At 46.2% G+C, this 21,562-nt stretch overlaps 1 protein-coding gene across 3 annotated transcripts in view; it reads left to right on the top strand.

Annotated features, from left to right (window-relative positions):
• SCLT1 (sodium channel and clathrin linker 1) overlaps window positions 1–21,562 on the top strand; it is a 1,687,870-nt gene that overhangs the window by 1,600,971 nt on the left and 65,337 nt on the right. For all 3 annotated transcript variants that reach the window (XM_069631056.1, XM_069631057.1, XM_069631058.1), the window contains exon 20: window positions 18,943–19,021. In XM_069631056.1, the coding sequence (XP_069487157.1) occupies window positions 18,943–19,021 (79 nt within the window). The remainder of the gene's footprint in view (window positions 1–18,942; window positions 19,022–21,562) is intronic.

The following is a 21,562-nucleotide window of genomic DNA, read 5'->3' on the forward strand; positions in this document are numbered from 1 at the left end:
GGCTGGGCGAAGAAAGTGTTTTCTTCAGGGGGTATGGCTTTACAGGCAGCCAACTCCGTGTGTGCCCCGTCACGTTTCACGCACACTCTGTGGAACTGTATTTCGTTAGCGGCTGAACACATTCCTGAAGGAGAGGAACGGGATCGTTTTCTTACTATTATTCAGGATGGCAAGGATGCCATGTGTGAGTCCGTTCAGTCGGGTCTGGACATGGCAGATTGCGTCACCGGTCCATGGCGGCGAGCTCTGTAATACGCAGGTTTACGTGGTTGCAGAAGTCGGGCTTTGCTCCTGATGTGCGAGCTGGGCTCCTCAACATGCTCTTTGATGGTGAACAACTTTTTGGCAGCAAGGTTTACGAGAGCCTTGAGAGGTTGCAGACCTCCAAAGCTGCAGCAAAGTCGTTGAGGCTGCTGTTCGCCAACCTCTGCCTTTTCGTCTTAGGGGACAGCAATGGAGGGGAGGTTCCTTTCGGTAGTACTCTTCCTTTAGTAAATCGAGAGGAGCTGCAAGTCAAAGGGGCCACCGTAGGAGCGCCAGAGATGGCAAACAAGGTACTCGAGGTGCCAAGGCTGCTTGTGCAGTTGCCTCTTTGCCCTCAGGCACTGCCGCAGCCGCTTCAGCTCAGTCATGAGGCCCATGCTTCACCAGTTGGGGGAAGGCTGGCGCAGCATCTTGTAGAATGGCGTGCCATTTCTTCAGATGTGTGGGTTCTGGAGATCATAGCCCACGGCTACTGTCTTCCTTTCCGGCAGAGGCCTCACGACAATCCACCAGGGAATCTCTCTTTAAAGAGTCCGGATCCGCTCCTTGCACAGGAAATACAATCCCTACTGGAGAAAGGCGCCATAGAACTGGTGCCTGTAGCAGAGAGGAACAAGGGATGGTATTCCCCTTATTTTTTGATTTCAAAGAAAGACGGGGGATTGAGACCCATCATGAACTTGCGCGGTTTGAACAAGCTCCTCAGGAAGGACAAGTTCAAGATGGTTACTTTTTCTGAAGTCCTCCAGGCCCTTCAACTTCAGGACCGGTTGGTGTCTCTTGACCTCAAGGACGCTTACTTTCATGTGCCGATTCATCCCAAGCTCAAGAAGTACCTGAGGTTCGCGGTTGGCGACTCGAACTTTCAGTTTCATTTCTTGCCGTTCGGATTGACCTCCGCCCAGAGGGTCTTCACCAAGCTCATGGTGGTGGTGGCAGCGTATCTCAGGAAAGGGGGATTCACGTCTACCCCTAGCTGGACGATTGGTTGATCAGGGCGTGCTCTTTCGAGGATCTGTCCGTCACCTGCCACTGCCTTCACAAGCTGGGCTTCTCCCTCAACTTAAAGAAGTCCCACTTGACGCCTGCTCAGCGGCTCCAGTACATCGGAGCAGTGCTCGACACGTCCCTGGGGCATTGTTTTCCTCCCCAGGTGAGGGCTCCTCACATTCAGCAACATGCCCAGAGTCTCCCAGCGTTCACGTTCTTGAGGTTGCTCGGCCTTATGGCATCCTGCATTCTTCTGGTGCCAGAGGCCAGGTTTCGGATGAGATCTCTGCAATGGGCTCTCAAGATGCAGTGGTCACAGTCCTCCAGCAGGATGTCGGACTCCGTTCAGGTGCCTCGGTCGCCCAGGACCTTCTGTGGTGGGCCATCGAAGGCAATCTGATGAGGGGGGCTCCGTTTTGGCTGCCCTGGCCGGAGGTGACGATCGTGACGGACGCATCCCTCACGGGATGGGGAGCTCATGCCAACGAGCTGACAGTCAGCGGTCATTGGTTTCCGTCAGAGTCCAGACTCCATATCAATCTGTTGGAGCTGAGGGCCGTCAGGCTTGCCCTGAAGGCTTTTCTGCCGACTGTGCGAGGGAAGAATGTCCTGATTCTGACAGACAACACAGTGGCCATGCACTACCTCAACAAAAAGGGGGGGCAGGGTCACTTCCTCTGTGCAGGTAGGCGATGCAGCTCTGGTTCTGGGCCATCCAGCAGGAAATTTCGATCTCGGCAGTTCATCTGGCCGGAGACGAAAACGAGACGGCGGACGCTCTGAGCAGGCAGAACGCGATCTCTCACAAGTGGGAGCTGGCTCAGGAGATTCTCCTGGAGATCTTCGCCCTTTGGGGGACCCCTCAAGTGGATCTCTTCGCCTCCAGTGTCAACCGGAAGTGCCAAAGGTTCTGCTCGCGGGAATTTCCTCCAAGAGGAGCCTTAGGAGACGCGTTTGTGGTGGAGTGGTCCTTCCCACTGCTGTATGCATTTCCTCCAGTCCCCATCATCCCGCAAGTGCTGCGGAGGTTGCGGAGGTTCGGTTCCCGGATGATCCTCATTGCTCCCGCATGGGCCCGGAGGACGTGGTACCCGGACCTTCTCGACTTGTCCATCTGCCCTCCACGTCGTCTTCTCTACCGAGACGATCTGCTCTCAAGGGAGGGGGGTCAGGTTCTCCATCTAGAGATCAGATCCCTCGACCTTCACGCTTGGCTTCTGAAAGGTTGAGGTATAAGGATTAGGACCTCCCTGGAGACATGATGGAGGTGTTGCTTTCGGCCAGACTGCCGGCAACAAAGTCCCTGTACCGTTGCCGTTGGGAAAGTTCTGCGACTGGTGCAGGGCTAAGAGTGGGGATCCTTTTTCATGTTTCATTCCTGTGGTTCTGTCTTTTTTGATTTCGTTAGCCCACAAGGGCCTGCAAGTGGGTACCATTAAAGGTCACCTGGCGGCGCTGTCCATATTTAAGCACTCATCTGAGGAGTGTTCTTATTTCAAAATTCCTTTAATTTCTCAGTTTCTCAAAGGTCTCACTAATGTATTCCCGCCGTCACCTTTTCAGGTGCCGGGTTGGGATTTGAACCTTGTTCTAAAATTCCTAATTGGTGCTCTATTTGAGCCGTTACATTCTTGTCCTTTGAGACGGTTAACTCTTAAAACTGTATTTTTAGTTGCGGTCACTTCCGCTCGCGGAGTGAGTGAGTTGCAGGCACTTTCAGTTAAGCCACCCTTCACTGTGTTTCATAAGGACAGGGTTGTCCTTAGAGTTCGTCCTTCCTTTCTTCCGAAGGTGGTGTCGGAATTTCATTTAAGCCAGAAGGTTATTCTTTCGGCATTTTATCCTCCTCCACATCCTGGTAAGGAAGAGGAGAGGCTCCATAGGCTGGATCCTAGGAGAGCTTTAAGCTTCTACATTTCACGCATGTCCCGGGTCAGAGTGGACGATCAGCTCTTTATTAGTTATGCTGGAAGGCGTTTGGGACACGCTGTTACTAAGCAGACTTTGTCTAGATGGATTATCTTGCTGAATGCTACCTGAATGTCTGAATATCTGAATGTTACCGCTTGGTGGGTAAGGACCCTCCGGTAGGCTTACAGGCCCATTCTACTAGGGGTATGGCTGCCGCTACTGCCCTGCAGAGGGGCGTTCCTATTCGTAACATCTGTGAAGCAGCCACTTGGGCTTTGGTCCATACTTTTGTACAACACTACTCCCTAGATTCTATCCATGGGCAGGATCTGGCCTTTGGCAAGGAGGTCCTTTACTCTGCAATTTGATTGGGCATTCTAAATTTCTATATTCTAAATTATATTCCCACCTCCTTACGTTGGTACTGCTTTGGGAGTCTGTCATAGATATGGAATACGTCGGAGGACCCAATCCCCTCGAAGAACAAGTTACTCTCTTACCTGGTAACGTTCTTTCGATGGGATGGTGCGATGACGTATTCCATATAGCTCCCTCCCTGCCTACCCCGCTACAGAATTTCTTATGCGATTGCAGCTTACGTTTCAGCAAGGCTTTCTGTGGTCATACTGGCAGAAGATTGGTGCCGCACATTCTGGGAAAGAACTACAACTGAGGCTACGGGCGTTGTTTGTCCTACTTATAACATCCAGTGACGTCGGCTCGATGGAGGCCCTCGAGGACAGCGTATCGACGTCATCGACGCAGGAAGCAGACCCCGAAAGATTTTCCGAAGCAGCACAGCTGTGGTGATTACTGTCATAGATATGGAATACGTTGTCGGACCATCCCATCGAAAGAACATTACCAGGTAAGAGAGTAACTTGTTCTTCTGTTCCGTGGCCGGGTCTGAACCCTGATTGTCTCAGACCTAGGAGATTGAGTTCCAGGAATTTTTGGACCTGCATGCAGGCTGCACGATCAATGATATTTAAAAGAAATGGTACTGTGGTGATGGGTCAGAAGTTTGTAGGGATGTTGGGGTCTGTTAGGCAGAAACCTGTGCAGTTCCCTCTGGGACCACTGCAAAAGATTTAGGACTACAGGTGTTTGGCAGTAAACCCACTTGGCAGCAGTCTGTACCACACAGATTCTCTTGGTAGCTGTGGCTGAGCAGTCAGACTTCCCTCAAGAAGAGCTAGGCAGTATACAGAGTATTCGAAACAGGTCAAGAGAACACAATAGAACAAGTAAACACTGACCAGGGATTGGTGTAAAAGAGATATAATTATTTATTTAAAACAACATCTAGAAAAACACACATACACTAATAGTAAGCAATTCAAAAACACGGTCACTAAAAGATATACACTCCCTTAAAAGAATACTAGACAAGTCTTAAGTAAAGCCCCACTTATTTTCAGACAGCGGTGAGCGCTTAACGTAGATGGCACTCTAATAATTCATTTTAAAAAAGGGAGAGAAAAGCAGAGAATAAATTGAAACAGATCCCAACACTTTTTCACGAACACAATAAGAGAGGAAGGCAAAGTAACACCGTGAATTCAAAGTCAGTAGGCCGGATCCGCTTTAAGAGGATCAAAACGAAATGTGTCCAAGGTCACATGGTTGCAGTGCACAAAAGTCTTGTAACGGTTCAAAAAGGAGTTTGACCAAAGTAAGGGACCAGTTAGAGGGTCAAGGCGGCCAGCCCCAGTCCAGAAGGTTAAGGGGTTATTATTACCTTGTAGCAATCTTTAGAAAGGGAGGCCTGGCGGACACGGTACCTTAAAGTGGTGAGAACACTCCAGCGGGGGCAGTTGTTCCTGGCAGCGGATGCAAGTCGGTGCTTCGTCCGGGGGAAGAGAGGAGTCCGTTGCACTGCCAGGGAAGAAACCAGCCGTGGAGTTTCTCAGGTACAAGGAGTGGTCCGTTGATTCGCGGTTCAGTGGTAAGTGGCTATCCGGCTGCCGGGGTGCTTGGCGCAGGCAGTTCGACCACAAACCGGTCTGGGGTGCGAAGAAAAGCAGGTAAACTGGTTGTGCCCACCAGTCAGGGGAAGAAGCTTCTCCAGCCGGGAGATCTTCTCTGTCGTCGGGAAGTGGTGAGTCGGTCCCGCAGGGCTCCACCGGTGGTGTCGTCGTGGTAGGTCGGCTCAGCTTCTCCCTCGTCAGATTCTCAGGTCCTGTGGGGACTTCTGAAGTTCCAGTCCCAAAAGCCCTGCTTTTATGCAGCATACCCCCATTCACTCAGCCTAGCTGTCAATCAAACATGCTAAGTGGTGAGCCGGCCGACTCACCACTTGGGCCAATCACACAAGAGTGCGACTTGAGTTACCAAGGTAACTCAGTCCAGGGTGCCTAAACCCCCTCCCACGCCCCCTGTGGTACCCAGACAGAGTGGCACCACTTTTGGAGGCTTCTGTGGAGAAGCCCGCCAAAAAGTGGAACAAAGAGTCTCACTCTTGGCAGGAGAAAAAAAACAAACTCCAGAAATCCAGCAAAGGTGCTGGGGGACTCACTAGGTTAGGAAATTCAGCCTAAAGAGAGAATTCTCCCTAACAGGGTCTAGTGTAGTTTCTTTTTAGTAAGGGTAGTATCCAGTCTGCCTTTAAGTCATTTGGTACTGTGTTGGTGGCAAATTATCTATTGATTAGTCTGGTTATGAAGGGTGCTAATTAATTGGCACATTCTTTGATCAGGGTTTCAGGGCAGATGTCGCCCTTACATCTTGAAGATTTTAGTCCTTTAATGATATTGATGGTGTCTAGGGTGGACAGGAGCATGAAGGTGAATTTAATATCCTTGGGTAGTTCTGTTAATGGAGGTGTAGTTGGCGTGGGTAGGGTTGAGGTTGAGTTTAGATTTTTTAGTTCTATTTTTTATTGTAGTAATGAGATTTTGTCAGCTAGGGCAGTTTGAATGTTAGAGCACCATTGTTCATCTTTGATAGTGTGGTCTGGAGTGGGTGCTGGTGATTCCAGTTCGCGGAGAATAGTGAATAATTCTCTGGGGTTTGATTGGGCAGTCTGGATTCTTTGGTTGTAGACTTCGCTTTTGATTTCTTTTTTATAGTTGTTGGCTAATGTCTGGAAATGGGTCTTGTTCTCGGGTGTTGGTGACTTGAGCCAGTTGTTTTCTGCTGATTTTTTGGTTTCACGCATAGTTCAGGGGTGAACCACAAGTTAATGTGTGCCATGGGTTTGGACTTTTTTATTTTCAAACGGGCTATCTTTTCAATAGCTGCCGTCAAAGTTTTATTAAATTGACTGACCAATACTGATGGGTGGTTGTCAGAATATGTCAGATCCAACAGAGGTGGTAAAATGTTATCACGGTTAATGTTTTTCTTACTTCTGGGTGGCACTGTAGAAGCGGTTGGGGTAAGTTTAGCTGTTTTAGTAATAAGAGTGATAGCGAAAATTATGATGTTGTGGTCTGTCCAAAGTGCAGGGGTGTTGGCAAGGATGTTGGTGACACAATTGGTGTCCGCTATCCAATCTAAGGTGCATCCCTTTTCATGGGTCGGGGATCATACTCTGTGTGAACCTTTGGGCTTTCATGGAGTTGGCCAGGAGGCCTACCTGGGTATCTAGAGGGTTGTTCAAGCCTAAGTTGTTGTCCCAGAGAATGATGGCTTTGGATTGAGGTTTCATATTGTGAGCTAGGATTGAGGTGATGTTGTTTTCGAATGTGGAGGTCAGACCTGGGGGCCTGTAGACGATGTGTAGAGTGAGGGTGCTGATGAGAGTGAGTAAGATTTTTAGTGTGATCACTTCGCCTGAGGTGAAGGGAGGTTCGGTGGAGGTTCTTATGTGTAAAGTTTTCTTTGAAAGTAGAGCTACTCCACCTCCTTTTGCTGTTGATCTATCCTTCCTTTAGATGGAGTAGCCTTCTGGGATGGCTAAGGATAGGTGGGGGCCTGATGCTGTGTTTAGCCAGGTTTCTGAGACTGCTGTGAAGTCTAGGTTGTTGGTTTTGATGACGTCTACAATGTCCAGAGCATGGGCAGTAATGGATCTGGCGTTAATAAGAGCGCCTTTTAGGTGTACAGTTTCATCGACAGTGGCTGTGGTCTTAGAAGACAGGATTGCATTTGTGCAGCAATCTGATCTATCATCCGATGAGAGTGGCTTTGTAAGAGGTGAGGTTGGGGGTGTAGGTCTTTTTGTGGTAGTTGAATGGTTGTTATTCTGATGTACTAGTTCTGCATCTAAATTGTTGTGCATTTCAATTTTGTTTATAGTTATTGTTGACAGGCATGCATGTCTTGGTGTGCCGTCGGGCGTGGAGTTGGTTAGTGCAGTAAGACCGTCTGAGTCTTCTAATGAGTCCAACAATGGGGTGTGAGGGCGGTGATGGAGCCATGGTGGCATGACATGGAGTTTCGATGACCATGCAAATTACTATCGACATCTTGGAGGAGTAACAAAGATAACTAGGTATGGTGGTTTAGTCGACAAATCGACCAGAGAGGTTACTGAAAAGAGGGTCCCTGGAATGCCCCCCTTCACCATAACAGCCCGCAGAGTCAAGAACACACAAAGTAACTCACTGTTTGGACAGCCCCCAGAAGGGCCAGTGACATCCATATATATAAAAAGATAATCTCCTAGACAGCCATTTACACCTTATCTTGTCAAAGTCCTTATGGATACAGGTGCCTGTACCCTGATCATGGATCCAAAGGCCTCGACGGATCAGATTGACTAATAGCGAGAATTCAGTTGTGCTGACGTCATTGGGGCCACCATGACATAGCAACGTTAGTCACAAAGTAAACTCGCAGCCACGCACCAAGTTACACGAACACACATGTGCTCACATGAAGAACATGCTTACACAGTTCTGTAGATAGAGGGCAGATACATATACATACTGTCAAAAGCTTTTATTTTTCTCATTAGCCAAGTGCAGAAACTCTGAACGCAAGGCAAACAAAGAGATGCAGAGCAAGCTGGCGGACGCTTATCGCAACTAACGCTATGGAACTACAGGATCCTGGAAGGACGAAACACGCCTAACCTATGGGAATCATAGCACGGTATAGTTATGTAGAAATCATAGTATAACTATAATGAGGTTACATGAGGCCACAGGATGAGAGATAACGAAAAGCAGAACTAGGCTGCACAGAACAGCAGGCCAGGGCTCTCAGCCAAGGTCAGAGACAAACAGCACATTCCAAAGCTAAGAGACACAGAGCCATCTGCAGAAGAACAGAATACATTCTCATAAATTACAGACCAGAGAGCTCGATTTCGCGGTCCTCAATCACGTGATGCAGCCGAGCTAGACGATGGTCGTTCATTGAAACATGGAATCATTAACAACGTTGCAACGCTGAGGGCACTCTCTTAGGCAAAAGTGGTAGCGCTTGCAGTTACGCTGGGAACAGATAGGGCCTCATTACAACTGTGCTAGTCTGGAAACACTGGTGCCGGTAAGCCTACCGGCACTGGTGTTTCCGGACCGGCGCAGTACGACTCAGCGGGCGGGTGTGGAACAGCACCCGCCCCGTAAAGTTTCGCTGAAGCAAAGCACAATCACTTCCGTGGTCCCCATTCCCATTGAGTCCTATGGGACTCGAATGGGAATTTACAAATACCGGCGCCTGACTTCCCGGAACGCCGGAGCTGTAATGCCCTGGTGTTTCCAGCAAGCCAGGCGCCGGAAAAATGTGCAAGTCTGGCAGCAACTTGCCGGTTTTACCGGCGCGGTTACCGCCAGACTTGTAATGAGGCCCAAAGTCTTTCTCATCACCTTGAGAAGGTGCACTGAGCGCTGAGAACCGAGCTGGGTCCCAAGCCTGGGGAGATCAGCTCCAGCCAATCAGGGAACAGAAATTCAGAGGTGGATGGCAGGAGGGCAAGGGCCAATGTTAATCCTGCGACCCTGCAACAATGTAATAGATAGTTTCTGGGGGAAGGGGCAGGCAACCCAACTGACATGTGAGGACCAACTAAATAACATCTATATGTGCCAGCCATAGGTGATACCACCCCAATCAGGCGGGCTCTTAGGTTTTTGAGGAAGAGCCCCATGTTGTGACGAAGAAATTAAACAAAATGATCCGGCACAGGCTTAGGAGCCGTGAGTCCGGGAGATTTCGAATGTCCTGTACGATCCCTCACTGTTTGTGCAATAAACAACAGTTTTAACTTGCCCTTGGCTGAGTGCTCCGTCTGTGCACTGGGGGAGGGTTGTTGGGCCTGGGGAGCTGGAACGGTGAGCTTGTAGTGTGACCCCTAGTCTCTCTGGCATACCTAAGCCAACAACGGGTGTTTCTGAGTGCGGTCAGTGTGCAGAATGCACAATTAATAGCACTGTGGGAGGCGGATTTGGGTCAGGAGCTAAATGACACTCCATAGGGTGACGCATTTTTGCTCAATTTCTCACGTGATGCAAAGTTTAGTTTCCTACAGCTTAATGTACTTCATAGAACGTATATGAAACCCTGCCGTGTGGCCAGGTTTGATCCTACGGTACAACTTAACTGTCCATAATGTGGTATGGAGAGCACGGACATGATTGAAATGTTTTGGAAATATACGTTGGTGCACGTGTTGCGGTGTCAGATAGAGATGGCGGATGTGAAAGCTGGGCTCACGCGATTCCGGTGGGACCCGCTGGAATACTTGCTGGGCGCTTAACCTAGACCGGAAAAATACAGGCATATGATTACATTCATGGACTTAGCATGTTTGTTAGCCAAAAGACTTATAGCAACGTCCTGGAAGCAGAGGAGAGGGCCAAAGTACTTGCTATGGTACAAATACGTTAAAGTATGGAGTGCAGCAGAGACTGCTGCTTGGTATAGGGCCTTGAAAGATAGCACCTAGGAGCCAACAGAGAATGTTGAGGTGTGGAATGCGCTCCTCCTTGCAACAATCCACCCATCAGATGGCAAATCCCTGTGATCACCTCCTTGTGGCTTTCTTTGAGATATGCCTCTAGGGGCGTATGTTACTAAGTGACATTTCTGTAGGGCCCAGCCCCCAATTGACTGAGCTGACTCTGCTACTAGGGAGGTCACTAGGTGATGGGGGCATTATAAGTCATTCTAGCCACTATCCAGACAGTGAATGACGGAACTTCAAGATGCCTGGTTTTCTTTTTGCTGTTTTTTCTGTTTGTTGTTATAATTTGTTTGTTACTTGTGGCATTGCTAATATCGTTTGTTTTACTGGCTCTGTCTAACTGTGAATTGAACATTTCTATTATATTCTGCTAATAAACAGATTTCCAAATAAATAAATAAGTGGCTTTAGAGATACATTTACTGAGTATTCTCGACCACACATTGACTGTGGTTCTGACAGGATCAAATACGCATGAGGCATGAGTCAATATACCTGTCTCTGATTATAACTGATCTGAAATCTGTGGGTGATGCCCCATAATGCTCCAGTGGTAGGTGTACAACCTTATTCTCCACAGCGTACCAGTGTCCAGCAAAGTGGGTCTCAGAGGCCAAATAATGGAGCTCGAAGTCAGGGGCTGCAAGGTCTCTGCACTCATGTGGCTTGGTCAGTTTTTGCCAGGAGATTTTCTCCCACTGAGGTACACCTCCAGTGGACCTCTGTGCTTCCAGTGTGGACAAGAAGTTGAAGTGGTTCTGCTCCAGAGACTTCCCTTGGCAGGGAGCTCTGGGAGATCCCTTGACAGTTGAATGAAACTTCAACCAGCTCTATGTGTTCATGCCGATCCCTGTCATAGCTCTGGTTCTCAGGAGGCTATGCCTGTTCTTATCGCTCTTATTGGGCCTGGAGAATATGGTACTCTTGCTAGACCTTGCCATCTGCCCTCCCTGGCGCCTACCGCAGACGACAAACCTCCTCTCCCACTCGGAGGGGCAGGTTCTGCACTGCGACCTCTGCAGCCATACATGGTTGCTGAAAGGTTGAGTTCTAAAGAGCGGGATCTGTGGGAGAACGTTCTGGACGTGATTCTCTTTTCTAGAAGACCCACCACCAAATCCATTCATGCCTGTAGGTGGCAAGCGTTTTCGGCTTGGTGCCGGGTTCGGGATCTGGGCCCTTTTACTTTCTCTGCTTCCTCTGTGTTGGAGGTTCTGCTGTCTTTGGCACGGACTTGCCTACAGATTGGTACAGTGCAGGGTTGTCTTGCAGCCATTTCAGTCTTCAAAAGGATCCCAGAGCAGGGCTCCTTTTTCCTGATCCCCACTGTCATTCAATTCCTGAAGGGTCTTTCCATATGTTTCCCCCGCGCCAGTTTGTTGTTCTGGCATGGAATTTAGATGTATTGACGTTTTTGATGGGTGCTGTTGGAGCCCCTTCATTCTTGTTCTTCAATATGGCTCACCCTCAAATTGATTTTCCTGGTTGCCATCACTTCTGCTAGACTGGTGAGTGACCTCCAGGCTCTGCCTGTTAATCCAGCATACTTGGTTTTCTCCAAGGAGAAGGCGACATTGAGTTTAGACCCTCCTTCCTTCCGAAGGTGGTCTCTGATTTCCATCTCTCTGAAAAGATCCATCTGACTTATCTCATTTCTTCTGCCTCATCCTTCCAAGGTAGAGGAGTGTTTCCATCTGTTGGATCCGGTGCGTGTCATCGAGTTCTATGTCTCTTGAACAAGGGCAAACAGGACTGATGAACAACTTTTCGTTGGTTACAAGGTTGCCGGAGCTGGCAGGGCTGTTATCAAAACAGACCCTGTCTTGATGGATCATTCTCTGCATCTGGATTTGTATGATATGGCTGGCAACGAGGTCCCTAAGAATCTTGGGCCTCACTCCACCAGAGGTAAGGTCACCAACTCAGCCCTGCAACGCTTAGGGCCTGATCTGGATATTTGCCAAGCCGCTATGTGGGCTTCCTTGCACACGTTTGCTAAGCATTACTGCTTGGATTCCATATCTGGTCAGGACTCTTGTTATGGCAGGGATGTGTTTCAGAGTTTTCTGGTTTACAGGGTGTCCTTGCTACCCCCTCCTCCAAGTCATTGTACTACTTTGGGAGTCTATCATAGATGAGAAATCCGTGGGAGGAAGGAGTCCATTAGAAGAACAAATTACTAAGCTTGCAGTAATGTTCTTTTCTGCAGATTCCCCAGCACTCTCACTACCTGCCCCTCTTGGGGTAGCAAGTACACCTTAGTGTTCTGCACTCCCTCAGCATCAGAGCCCTAGGGAAAAAGGGCAGAACTGAGTTCACGGGGGATGGCACCTTTATATATACTGGCCCCGACATCCTGTCCGGTCCATTGGCAGGTAGAGGTGTCTGGCAGAAACGCTGCTGCGCTGCACCCCCCTGGTGATGAAAGTTTCCAAAGAGCAGCAGGCACTAGGAGATAGATATCGTGGATGCGTTCTCCGTGGAAGGAATGTCCATCACAAAGAACATTACTGAAAGATAAGTAATTTGTTCTTTTCTCTTTTCTTTGATGGAGTTGGTGGGTTGCTAGTTATGGATTCAGATGTTGCAACCTTGAGGGGGGAAGGGGGGGGGGTAGGGGTTATTGGTGTTTGCAGATGTGGTATTGATCTCCCGTATCCTGAGTGGACTGATGAAACTTAAGGAGCAACTTTGTTTTTCTAATCAGAATGGCTAGGTAATTAAATGCCAGAAAAGTTATGTGCTGCAAGAAAAGAATGAATTCTCAGATGCATGTGCAAGTGCAGATACGAGAATCCCTGATTGAGGAGGTGAAATGCTTTCACTATTAAGGCATAAGGCTTAACTATGATGGAAGTTGGGGACAACACATTGAGAAAGCAAATTTTATGTTTGGGAAAAGGTGGGCAGTGATTCTTGGGTTTTCCAACACTTGGGAGTAACCTATTACCACCTGGTTTAGAGATCTAAAGAGCACAAACCATTACAGGTGTCAAAATATAGAGATGCTATAAGCGATGACTTGAGCTGTCACAAAGCGGCTAATCTCCCATGGTTCAGTTATATTAGGGACGGAATAAGGTAATTCCACATGGAAGCTTTGTGGATAAATTCCTTTAACTTCACCACTGAAAGTAAATACTGAATTGCTAAACCACACCAAGAGTGGGTTGTTACCAAGAAGGTTAACAGTTGCTTAATGTTGTCAACTGAACTGGACTACCTATAGATCAAACAGGATTATGTTATGGAAGAATATCAAATTCTTATCCAAAAGCCATATACAAGGTCTTTATATATTAAGATGAGATTAGGCATTTTACCACTTGCCAGTATTCAAGCACGGTAGGACAAAGCAATTTTGGACAAATGCACCTTTTGTGACACTGTTACAGAATCCCTACAACATTTTCTTCTTCTGTGTCCAGCATATGTGCACATATATGCCAACGAAATGTACAAATATGTCTGAACAATCATGGTATAAATAATTTGGGCAATGCAGAGGAACTGTGCAAAAGCTCAGTTTTTCCCAAAGTGATATTTGCAGTTTCAAATGTTATGTATTGTGCCTGGCTTAAATGAAGTCAAATTTGAAATGATAGGATATAAGATACATTTTAATCGTAGATTATAGAGTTAATATGTAATGTAAATATAATAGATGTGTATACATGTGTATAACATAAATTGTATCAATAGGTAGGCTCGTAGGATGGTATTTGTGTATGACTTGGATATTGATATTGATTAGAATGAATTAAAGAAACATGAATGGTGTTTTAATGATGATTTATGTATTCTGGAATGTGTATGTATTTTTCTTTGTTGCTTTTATCTCTTGTTGCTTTTATGGCTTCTTGAGCCAAAATAAGGCACTATGATGATCATTACGCTACAGAGCTGTCTCAAGATTCTCTATCAATTATGTCACATCTAGAGGTTAAATATCTCGCACCATACAAGAGTGATGGTTCATCTTACTGCTGTGTGTGACTTCACATAGGTTGATAACAACTGGAGTATTTGGGCATCAAATTATCTAACGACCCTTGACCTCTCTATAAACTACCACAAACTGGACATTTGGAACAAAGAAGTATGCCAAGATCAGATGCTTAAAGTTAAACCATTTTTTTAGGTACTGTGTACAGGGATGGGCCAACTTAAATATAAACAAGATCTTTCCAAAATAAATGAAAATATAACCTTTGTCTCCTTCCACAAATGTCTCTTGCAACTGCTTTCCCAGTGCCGGGATGGAGAGGTCAAGCTTTGAAACCTCACCCAATGTTCCAAAGTCTCAGAAGAGTTCGCTTATTCCTCCATCAGTATGTAGAAAGCCCACCTTCCGCTCCTCTGCGCCTAGTTGTGGGCTTTCTGGGGTCCAGTACCCCAAGGCTAAACCAGTGCTTAGTGTTCTGCAGAACCTTCAGGTGTCCCTTGGCGATCGCGTTGTGGTCAGCAAGGAGACGGGCAAAAAGACCAATCACTACTAATCTTCCCTCCTGACTCTGTTCTCGGACTCCCACCAGCTCTCGCAACTGCCTTTAGGCTCCCTGCCCCCCGCTGGTATTTTTTGTATTTGTTTATTATTTATATCGCGCACCAAACCCATAAGGTAACTGGGCGCTTGAGAAGCGTATAGGCAGTGTACAAGGTGCAGGCATAATTCAAACAATAAGGAAAACAATGGAGGACCCTGATTACAGGTGGGTCAGTGCTTGAGAAAAGAGGCAAAGTATAGGCAGTTTGCAAATGTACAAGCACAAATCAAACAATAAGTATAGCGATGGGGGACCCTGGTTAAAGGTGGGTCGGTGCTTGAGAAAGGAGGCATACGAGTAAGAAGAATTAATTCTTAAATACAGTTCTAGATACGCCATGATAAGTATGCAAGGTAACGGTCTACTGAAGTGAAGACTTGCTGCTCAGCCAATTTTTTATATTGGCTTTGAAGGTGAGGACCGATGGTTCTTGACTGAAAGGGATGGGAATGGAGTTTCATCGTTTGGCAGCCTGAACTGGGAAGCTGGCTCCTCCAGCTGTTTTCAGATTGTATCTTGGTATTGGCAGGTTATGTAGGTGGGCAGATCTGGTAGTACGAATGGGAAGGTGTTTGCAGAACTTATCAGCCAGATATTTTGGGACGGAATTGGTTAGACATTTGTGAGTGATGGCTAGGGTGCGTAACTTGATTCTGTCACGGATGGGTAGCCAGTTGACCTTTTGTCTGTGAAGGGAGATGTGACAGGATCTAGGGAGGCTGAGTGCTGTCTCAGAGAGTTATTCTGAAGTACCTGGAGTTTGCTTAAGTTTTGTTCAGAAGAACCCAGGAAAAGGGTGTTACAGTAATCGAGTTTGGAGAGCGCAAGCGCTCTAGCCAGTGTTAGGCAGCTACTTGTTGACAGATAGGCTTTACAACTGTAGATCAGTTTGTTGGTGTAGGCAGTGGAGGATGCTAGGCCGTTTACCTGTTTTTTAAGGGAGAGAGTTGAGTCAAGGTAGACCCCCAGTGTTTTTATCTCTCTGGAGACCCTAATAGTGATGCCATCAATGACGGAGGAGTAGTTGGTGTTGCGTTTGTTCAGGCGAGCCTGAGTTCCCACGATCATCAACTCTGTCTTATCGTCATTGAGACAAAGACCATTGGTCGCCATCCAGGCCTGAATTACGAGGTAGATGGTGTTTAAAAGTTTGGAATCATGGTCATAGCAGCCAGTAAGGGGGATGAGGACTTGGGTGTCATCTGCATAGTTAGTGTAGATGACACCCAAGTGATCCAGACAGTCGAAGATTAGCTTCGTAAATATATTGTACAGTGTGGGGGCGACACACAGGAGCCCTGAGTCACGCCACATAGAATTGGTGTGGGGTTAGCTGAGGCTGATGGGGAGAAGACTCTGGTAGTCCTGTTGGATATAAAAGATTTGATCCAGTCGGAAGCATTCGTGGAGAAAGCTGCTGCTGTGATCAGATGTTTGGTAAGGATATGATGGTCGACAAGGTCGAAGGCTGCGGAGAGGTCTAGGAGTAGGAGGATTGAGAGTTTGCCCTTGTCCTTTGCCTCGTCCATTTGGATCTTTAGGTCTAGAAGGGTAGTTTCAGTTCCATGTATGGGTCTGAATCCTGATTGTCTGAGACCAAGGAGTTCATTATCCTCGAGGTGCTGCTGTATTTGCAGATAAGCCACCCGGTCTAGGATTTTTAGAAGGAAAGGGACAGTGGTGATGGGCCTGTAGTTTGTGCGAACATTTGGATTGAGATTAGGTTTTTTTAGGAGACGCATAACCCATGCTTCCTTGAGGTTGTTGGGAACTTCATTGGTGGCAAAGGAGGAATGTATTAGTGCAGTAATGAAAGGGGCAAGGTTTTTGGCACCTTCATTGATCAATGTAGCTGGACAAATGTCACCTTGGCAGTGAGAGGGTTTCAGGCTTTTAATGATGTCCTCTACTTCTTTAGGGGTGACTTGAGAGAAGCTGAAGGGGGTGCAAGTGAGTGGGGTTTTCTTAGGGTCCATGGCATGCTGGGCATTACATGAGGCTTGACTTCTTGGCCTTGATTTTGTTTTGGAGCAGGGTGATTTTATCAGCGAGTGCTTGCTGAATTTTTGCTGTATCACTCTGCATCTTTGATGCAATCTTGTGAGGGTGGAGCAGGGGATTCGAGCTCTTTTAGGATACTGAAGAGTTCCTTGGTACTGGATTTTGCATTCTGGAATTATAGGAATCTTTTTTTGCTGAGTGGATAGCCTGATACCTCCTCCCACCTATTGACTTGCCTCGGGCCTGACCTGGCCCTCTGGAACCTCTTACTTCTAAATGACTGGCCTGCTTCTGGCTCCTTGCCTCTCTTTTCAAAATCTTAATAAAATCCTTACCTCTTTTCTCTATAGCTTTCTGCTTTCTCTTCCAATACTTGTCACCCCATGGACAATCTTCAACACTCTCCTCATCTGAAGTTGTATCATCCTCCGTCTCCTCACTCCCGCCTATCCCCTTCTCCTGCTGATTTATCACTGTCCCCTTACTCTGTTGTCACTTTCTACTCCACTCCAGGTCTTACTTCCTCCCTCTCTATTGTTCCTACTGCCTTCCACTCCCTCTGGTTTTGCTTCCTCACTCCTTTCCTTTGCTACCACCAACAACTTACAATCCACTCCGGGTTTTGCTTCCTCATACTTTTCTTCCCTTATGTCACCTTTAAATCTCACACTTTCTTCTCTTCTGTAGATATCACCTCTGCCTCTCCCCTACTGCTTCCCTCTTTAGCACACTCCTGTCTTCAAAGTCTCTGTGGCACCTCTCCTCCAGCAGCTGTGAGCCTAAATTATGTGAGGGTGGGGAATGGCTGGGCTCTCTCACTTCCTGATACTCAAAGTGAGGCTGATGGGCCAGGGCTAACTCCACAAGAACCCTGGTGGCCATTATTGAAACTGTTTGCAGGGAGAAGCTGAACAGGCTGCCTGTGTGGAAGATATCATTCTGTGCTTCTGTTGGTAGGGCAAGTGTGTTAGAGGGTTTCCAGGGGTGTTCAGGTTTCTCCCAGTGTCTCCCTGTCCTTGAAAGGTTTTGTTATGGGCGCCTGGGCCTTGAAGGGACGATTTAATTTCCTTAGTCAATTCTGGGTTTTCTGGTTGGGAGAGAAGGGCATTGTGGGAGATGTAGTCCCTCTGAGGGAAACTTGCCTGCTTGACTTTGATATTTGGGTCCTGTGACAGTTTTTCTGGTGTTTTCCCTGTCTAAAGTGACAGGACTGGATGATTTTCAAGGTTTATTCTCCCAGCCCTTAATTCTGCTTCCTAGATCTAGTGCGGGTTTTGCTTCTGTTTCTGAGGGGCATTGTGAGAAATCTATTTTCCATTACTGGTTTGTATAGGAACCCAGCTCCCCAAGTCACCTGTCTCATGGCCACTAGACGAAGGTCCCAATGGGGGACTTTGTCACAAAACATAATGTTGAGATTTCTGAGGGAAATGGACAGATGGGGTGAACTAGAGGCCTTAAGATTTGGTAATATATATGCCCTGAAAATGAACGCCATGCCCAGGCTATTGTATACAAGTCGGGTAATTCATATTCCAGTTTTCAGTGCAGACCTCCAAAAGCAAAAAGCTATATTTTGGTCTATATGGAAAGGGAAATCCCAGAGGGTCTCTTGTGTGTTGTTGATGGGATTAGCATGGGGCTGAGGCTTGGCCATCCCTGATATTAAGTGATACTTTGAGGCTTCTCATGTGGTGTCTCTGGTTGATTGCTGTGTACCCAGTGAGATGAAATGCTTTCTGGTTAAGCAAAAGGTATCTGTGATTCCAATGGAGAGATAGCCTTTGCTGTGCTGTGGTCATTACCTGTCATATATGTGGAATACGTCGGAGGAACATCCCATCGAAAGAACGTTACCAGATAACGTAAGTAACTTGTTCTTTCGGTTGCAAAGGATGCACTATGAAGAAATAGCTTGATGTCTGCTTCTAGAAAATGTGTTCCAATGGGATACTTATCCACAGGCTCCTATGATATATCCATCTAAAGGTCACAGAATGTCCATGCTTAAGAATTCAAAATTATTTTGCCGGGTTTAGATTGTGGTTCCTTTAGGAACTGCCAGCAATTGGGTTTATTTTTATCACTATTTCCCAGTAGCTGTGGGCAATACGGCGATTAGCACCCGTCGTTAAATGAACATTTAAAAAAGAAAAAAGGAAAACCCCTTTATACTTGGCCTCGGAGCAACAGATGTTCATCGACCTTAATGGAGAAGTTCATTTATCAGTTTACAGTGTAAATAAACACAAATCTAAAGCAAATGCTGTATACAAATCAAGCTGACCTATATGTATAGGTTTGTTTTATACATTCATGCATGTAGTAAAGTTATTATATTAATAACTTGCTTCTATCTCATTTGAATGCTAGAAGTGAGCTAAGTCAACAGAAACATCGCACTGAAGAGCTGCAGTCTCAGCTGGAAAGTGCTACTGGAAAGGTAGTTGAGGTAAGCTAATGACTCTCCTGGATGTTACCGTTATTTTATACTCATGTTGTTAAATGTGTTTGATCTTACAAATGCACATATTGGAATGTTTAGAATAGTTTGCTGAATCAATTTGTACTGTGAATTCACATTATTATCCTACTGCTGAAAGCAATTGGTGAAAACTACAAATAGCAAGTCATTGCTTGCATTTGCTTGTATTGTATAACCATTCTCCCACTGTAACCAGAAATGTAAAGCACTCTGTAACCTATGCCATGATACCAAAGGGTTTGGGCGTATAACAAATGCAATAAATAAATACAATTTCCCACCTGAAGCATCCAATGTGAAAATTATGTGATTGGGTTTAAAGCATGTTTTTATGTCATCCTTATAAATTGCATTTTTAAAACACTGTCCTTTAAAAAAAAAAATAATAATCACTAGGATATGAAATCTATCAGAGTGCTGCATTGAATGTAAATGGTATCTAACAATGTTGTTTTCCCCTGCAAAAATAACACTTGTATCTACGGTTTATTGGATTGATAAACTAAGGATTTGCTGCGCAAAATGTACAAACATTTACCATACATTTAAAATTGAGCTGCAACAGGCCATGAATCTGAACGCAGGGAAATTTAGGATTTCAGGTTTATGTTCCGAAATTCGTAAGAATATAACCTTAAATAAGTTAAGCATTGTAAACTTTCAGTGAGTCAGTAATTTATGACGAACTGACCTCACAGCATCATCCCATGGACATTGTATGGACGTGAAACTACCATCTCCAGGTATTCAAGGCCAGTGGTATCCCTGTGCCAAGTCATAGACCCTGGAGAAGGTCAGAATCTAAAAATCATGACTTCCAGATTCCATCTCTTGGTCGGGAGGAAATCCTGGACTGGATTGAGGAGAGCTGCTTACAGATCTGTATGGAAGAAGCCTGTAGACGATCTGTGCGTGAATCTCTACCTTCAAGCAGGATCTCTGAGAACTCCTCCCTAATCTGGGCCTCCAGGATGTTGGCAACAGACCGGTAAGAGGACTACGACTCCCACAATTCTTATTACGGAAGGAAAACGCAGACATGGAAGGGCATGTTTACTACTTTGGGACCAGAAAGACCAGAATACCACACAGGAGTACTCTCTAGCTCTCACAAGGGACCTACAGGCAGAGCTATCTCCCCATGTAATAGTCAGGGGGGCTACAAGAAGTGTAACCGCTCTCCACAGGGAACCAAATGGGAGAGACACAGGCGGGAGTCCTGGTTCTTCACCCTCTCCACCCCTTTCTTTCCAATATTGTTTTTATTACTGATTTAAATCAGTGTCATGTTTCTAAAATATGCGAACATACTGGGACAGGATAGTGTGATAGAGAGCAAATACATTCAATCCATAAAATTGTTCTACCCCCCCTACTCCAAGAAAAAAATCTAAATGTCTCCTTGACAAACCCCTCCCGACTCCATAAGATGTAAACAATGTCATGTAACCCTTCGACAAACGACAGGTAAGTATCAACTCCAAAACTATCATGGCAGACAATTATTTTAATTATTTGATTTAATTGTATTACAATTTTTACAAAACAAAAAGCCAAGAAGAGAAAAGAAGCACAACCCATGTTCCATTTGTCCCTGCTGATCCTCCACATGTGTCTGGTGCGTTTTTGGGAAAGGCCCTTTTTTTTGTTTTTCTTTTTGTGTTTTTAATTTTTTGTCTTTGTCTCTCTGGCAAACAATTGTAAGGCTCTAAGATGTTCAGAGCATGTTCAGTCACTGTTCTCTTGTGGAAGCAAAGGATTTTGCTGCCAAATGTTCGAGAAATTTAGAAGATAATCCTGTAAATCAGATGTTAATCTTTCCCAAACCACCAACATCCATACTTTGTTCAACCAGATATTGAGGAATGGTGATTCCTTCTTCCCCCACTTAGTCCCCGATAGAGAATGTGGTGGCTAAAACCAAAAATGAATCGGCTTGTCCCACTAGAACCAACAAAGGGTAAATCGCCCTAGCCGACAGGCACACTAGCACTACACCTGGCACACACTACACTTGGAACGCAAGGGAAATGAAGCTTCAAAACCCTGCCAATGTGTCCCAAGACTTTCGTACAAAACTGCTCCATAACAGGGAAGGAGAGCCATATATGTAATAGTGTGCCTTTCCCTCCAAACTCTCTCCCAGAGCATTCTCTAAATTTGCCATTCATGATGTGTAATTTTGAAGATGTGTAATACTTAAGCAATACATCTCGAGCAGGGCCCAACCGAAGCAAGGGCTGCCTGATCAGATAATCCCCCCCTCCTCCCCCCCAATGAGGGGTGTATTGCTATTAGTAGATAGGCATGTTGTACCGGGGTACTAATCATTTTTTTCAATTTGAGAAATGACATGTTTGCTTTTACTCATCTTGGAAAAAAACAAAAAGCAAGATGGCCACCTTGGAAGAGGGAGAAGGGAACTACACGTAGTCTCTTCTCCCTTTACATGGCAGCCATTGCCACATCCGGGGTGCGCCAGGAACACTAATGTTGCCAGCGAGGGAC

Source organism: Ambystoma mexicanum, chromosome 6q (assembly GCF_040938575.1).
Source record: "Ambystoma mexicanum isolate Mex_15411 chromosome 6q, UKY_AmexF1_1, whole genome shotgun sequence".
NCBI classification, from domain to species: domain Eukaryota; kingdom Metazoa; phylum Chordata; class Amphibia; order Caudata; family Ambystomatidae; genus Ambystoma; species Ambystoma mexicanum.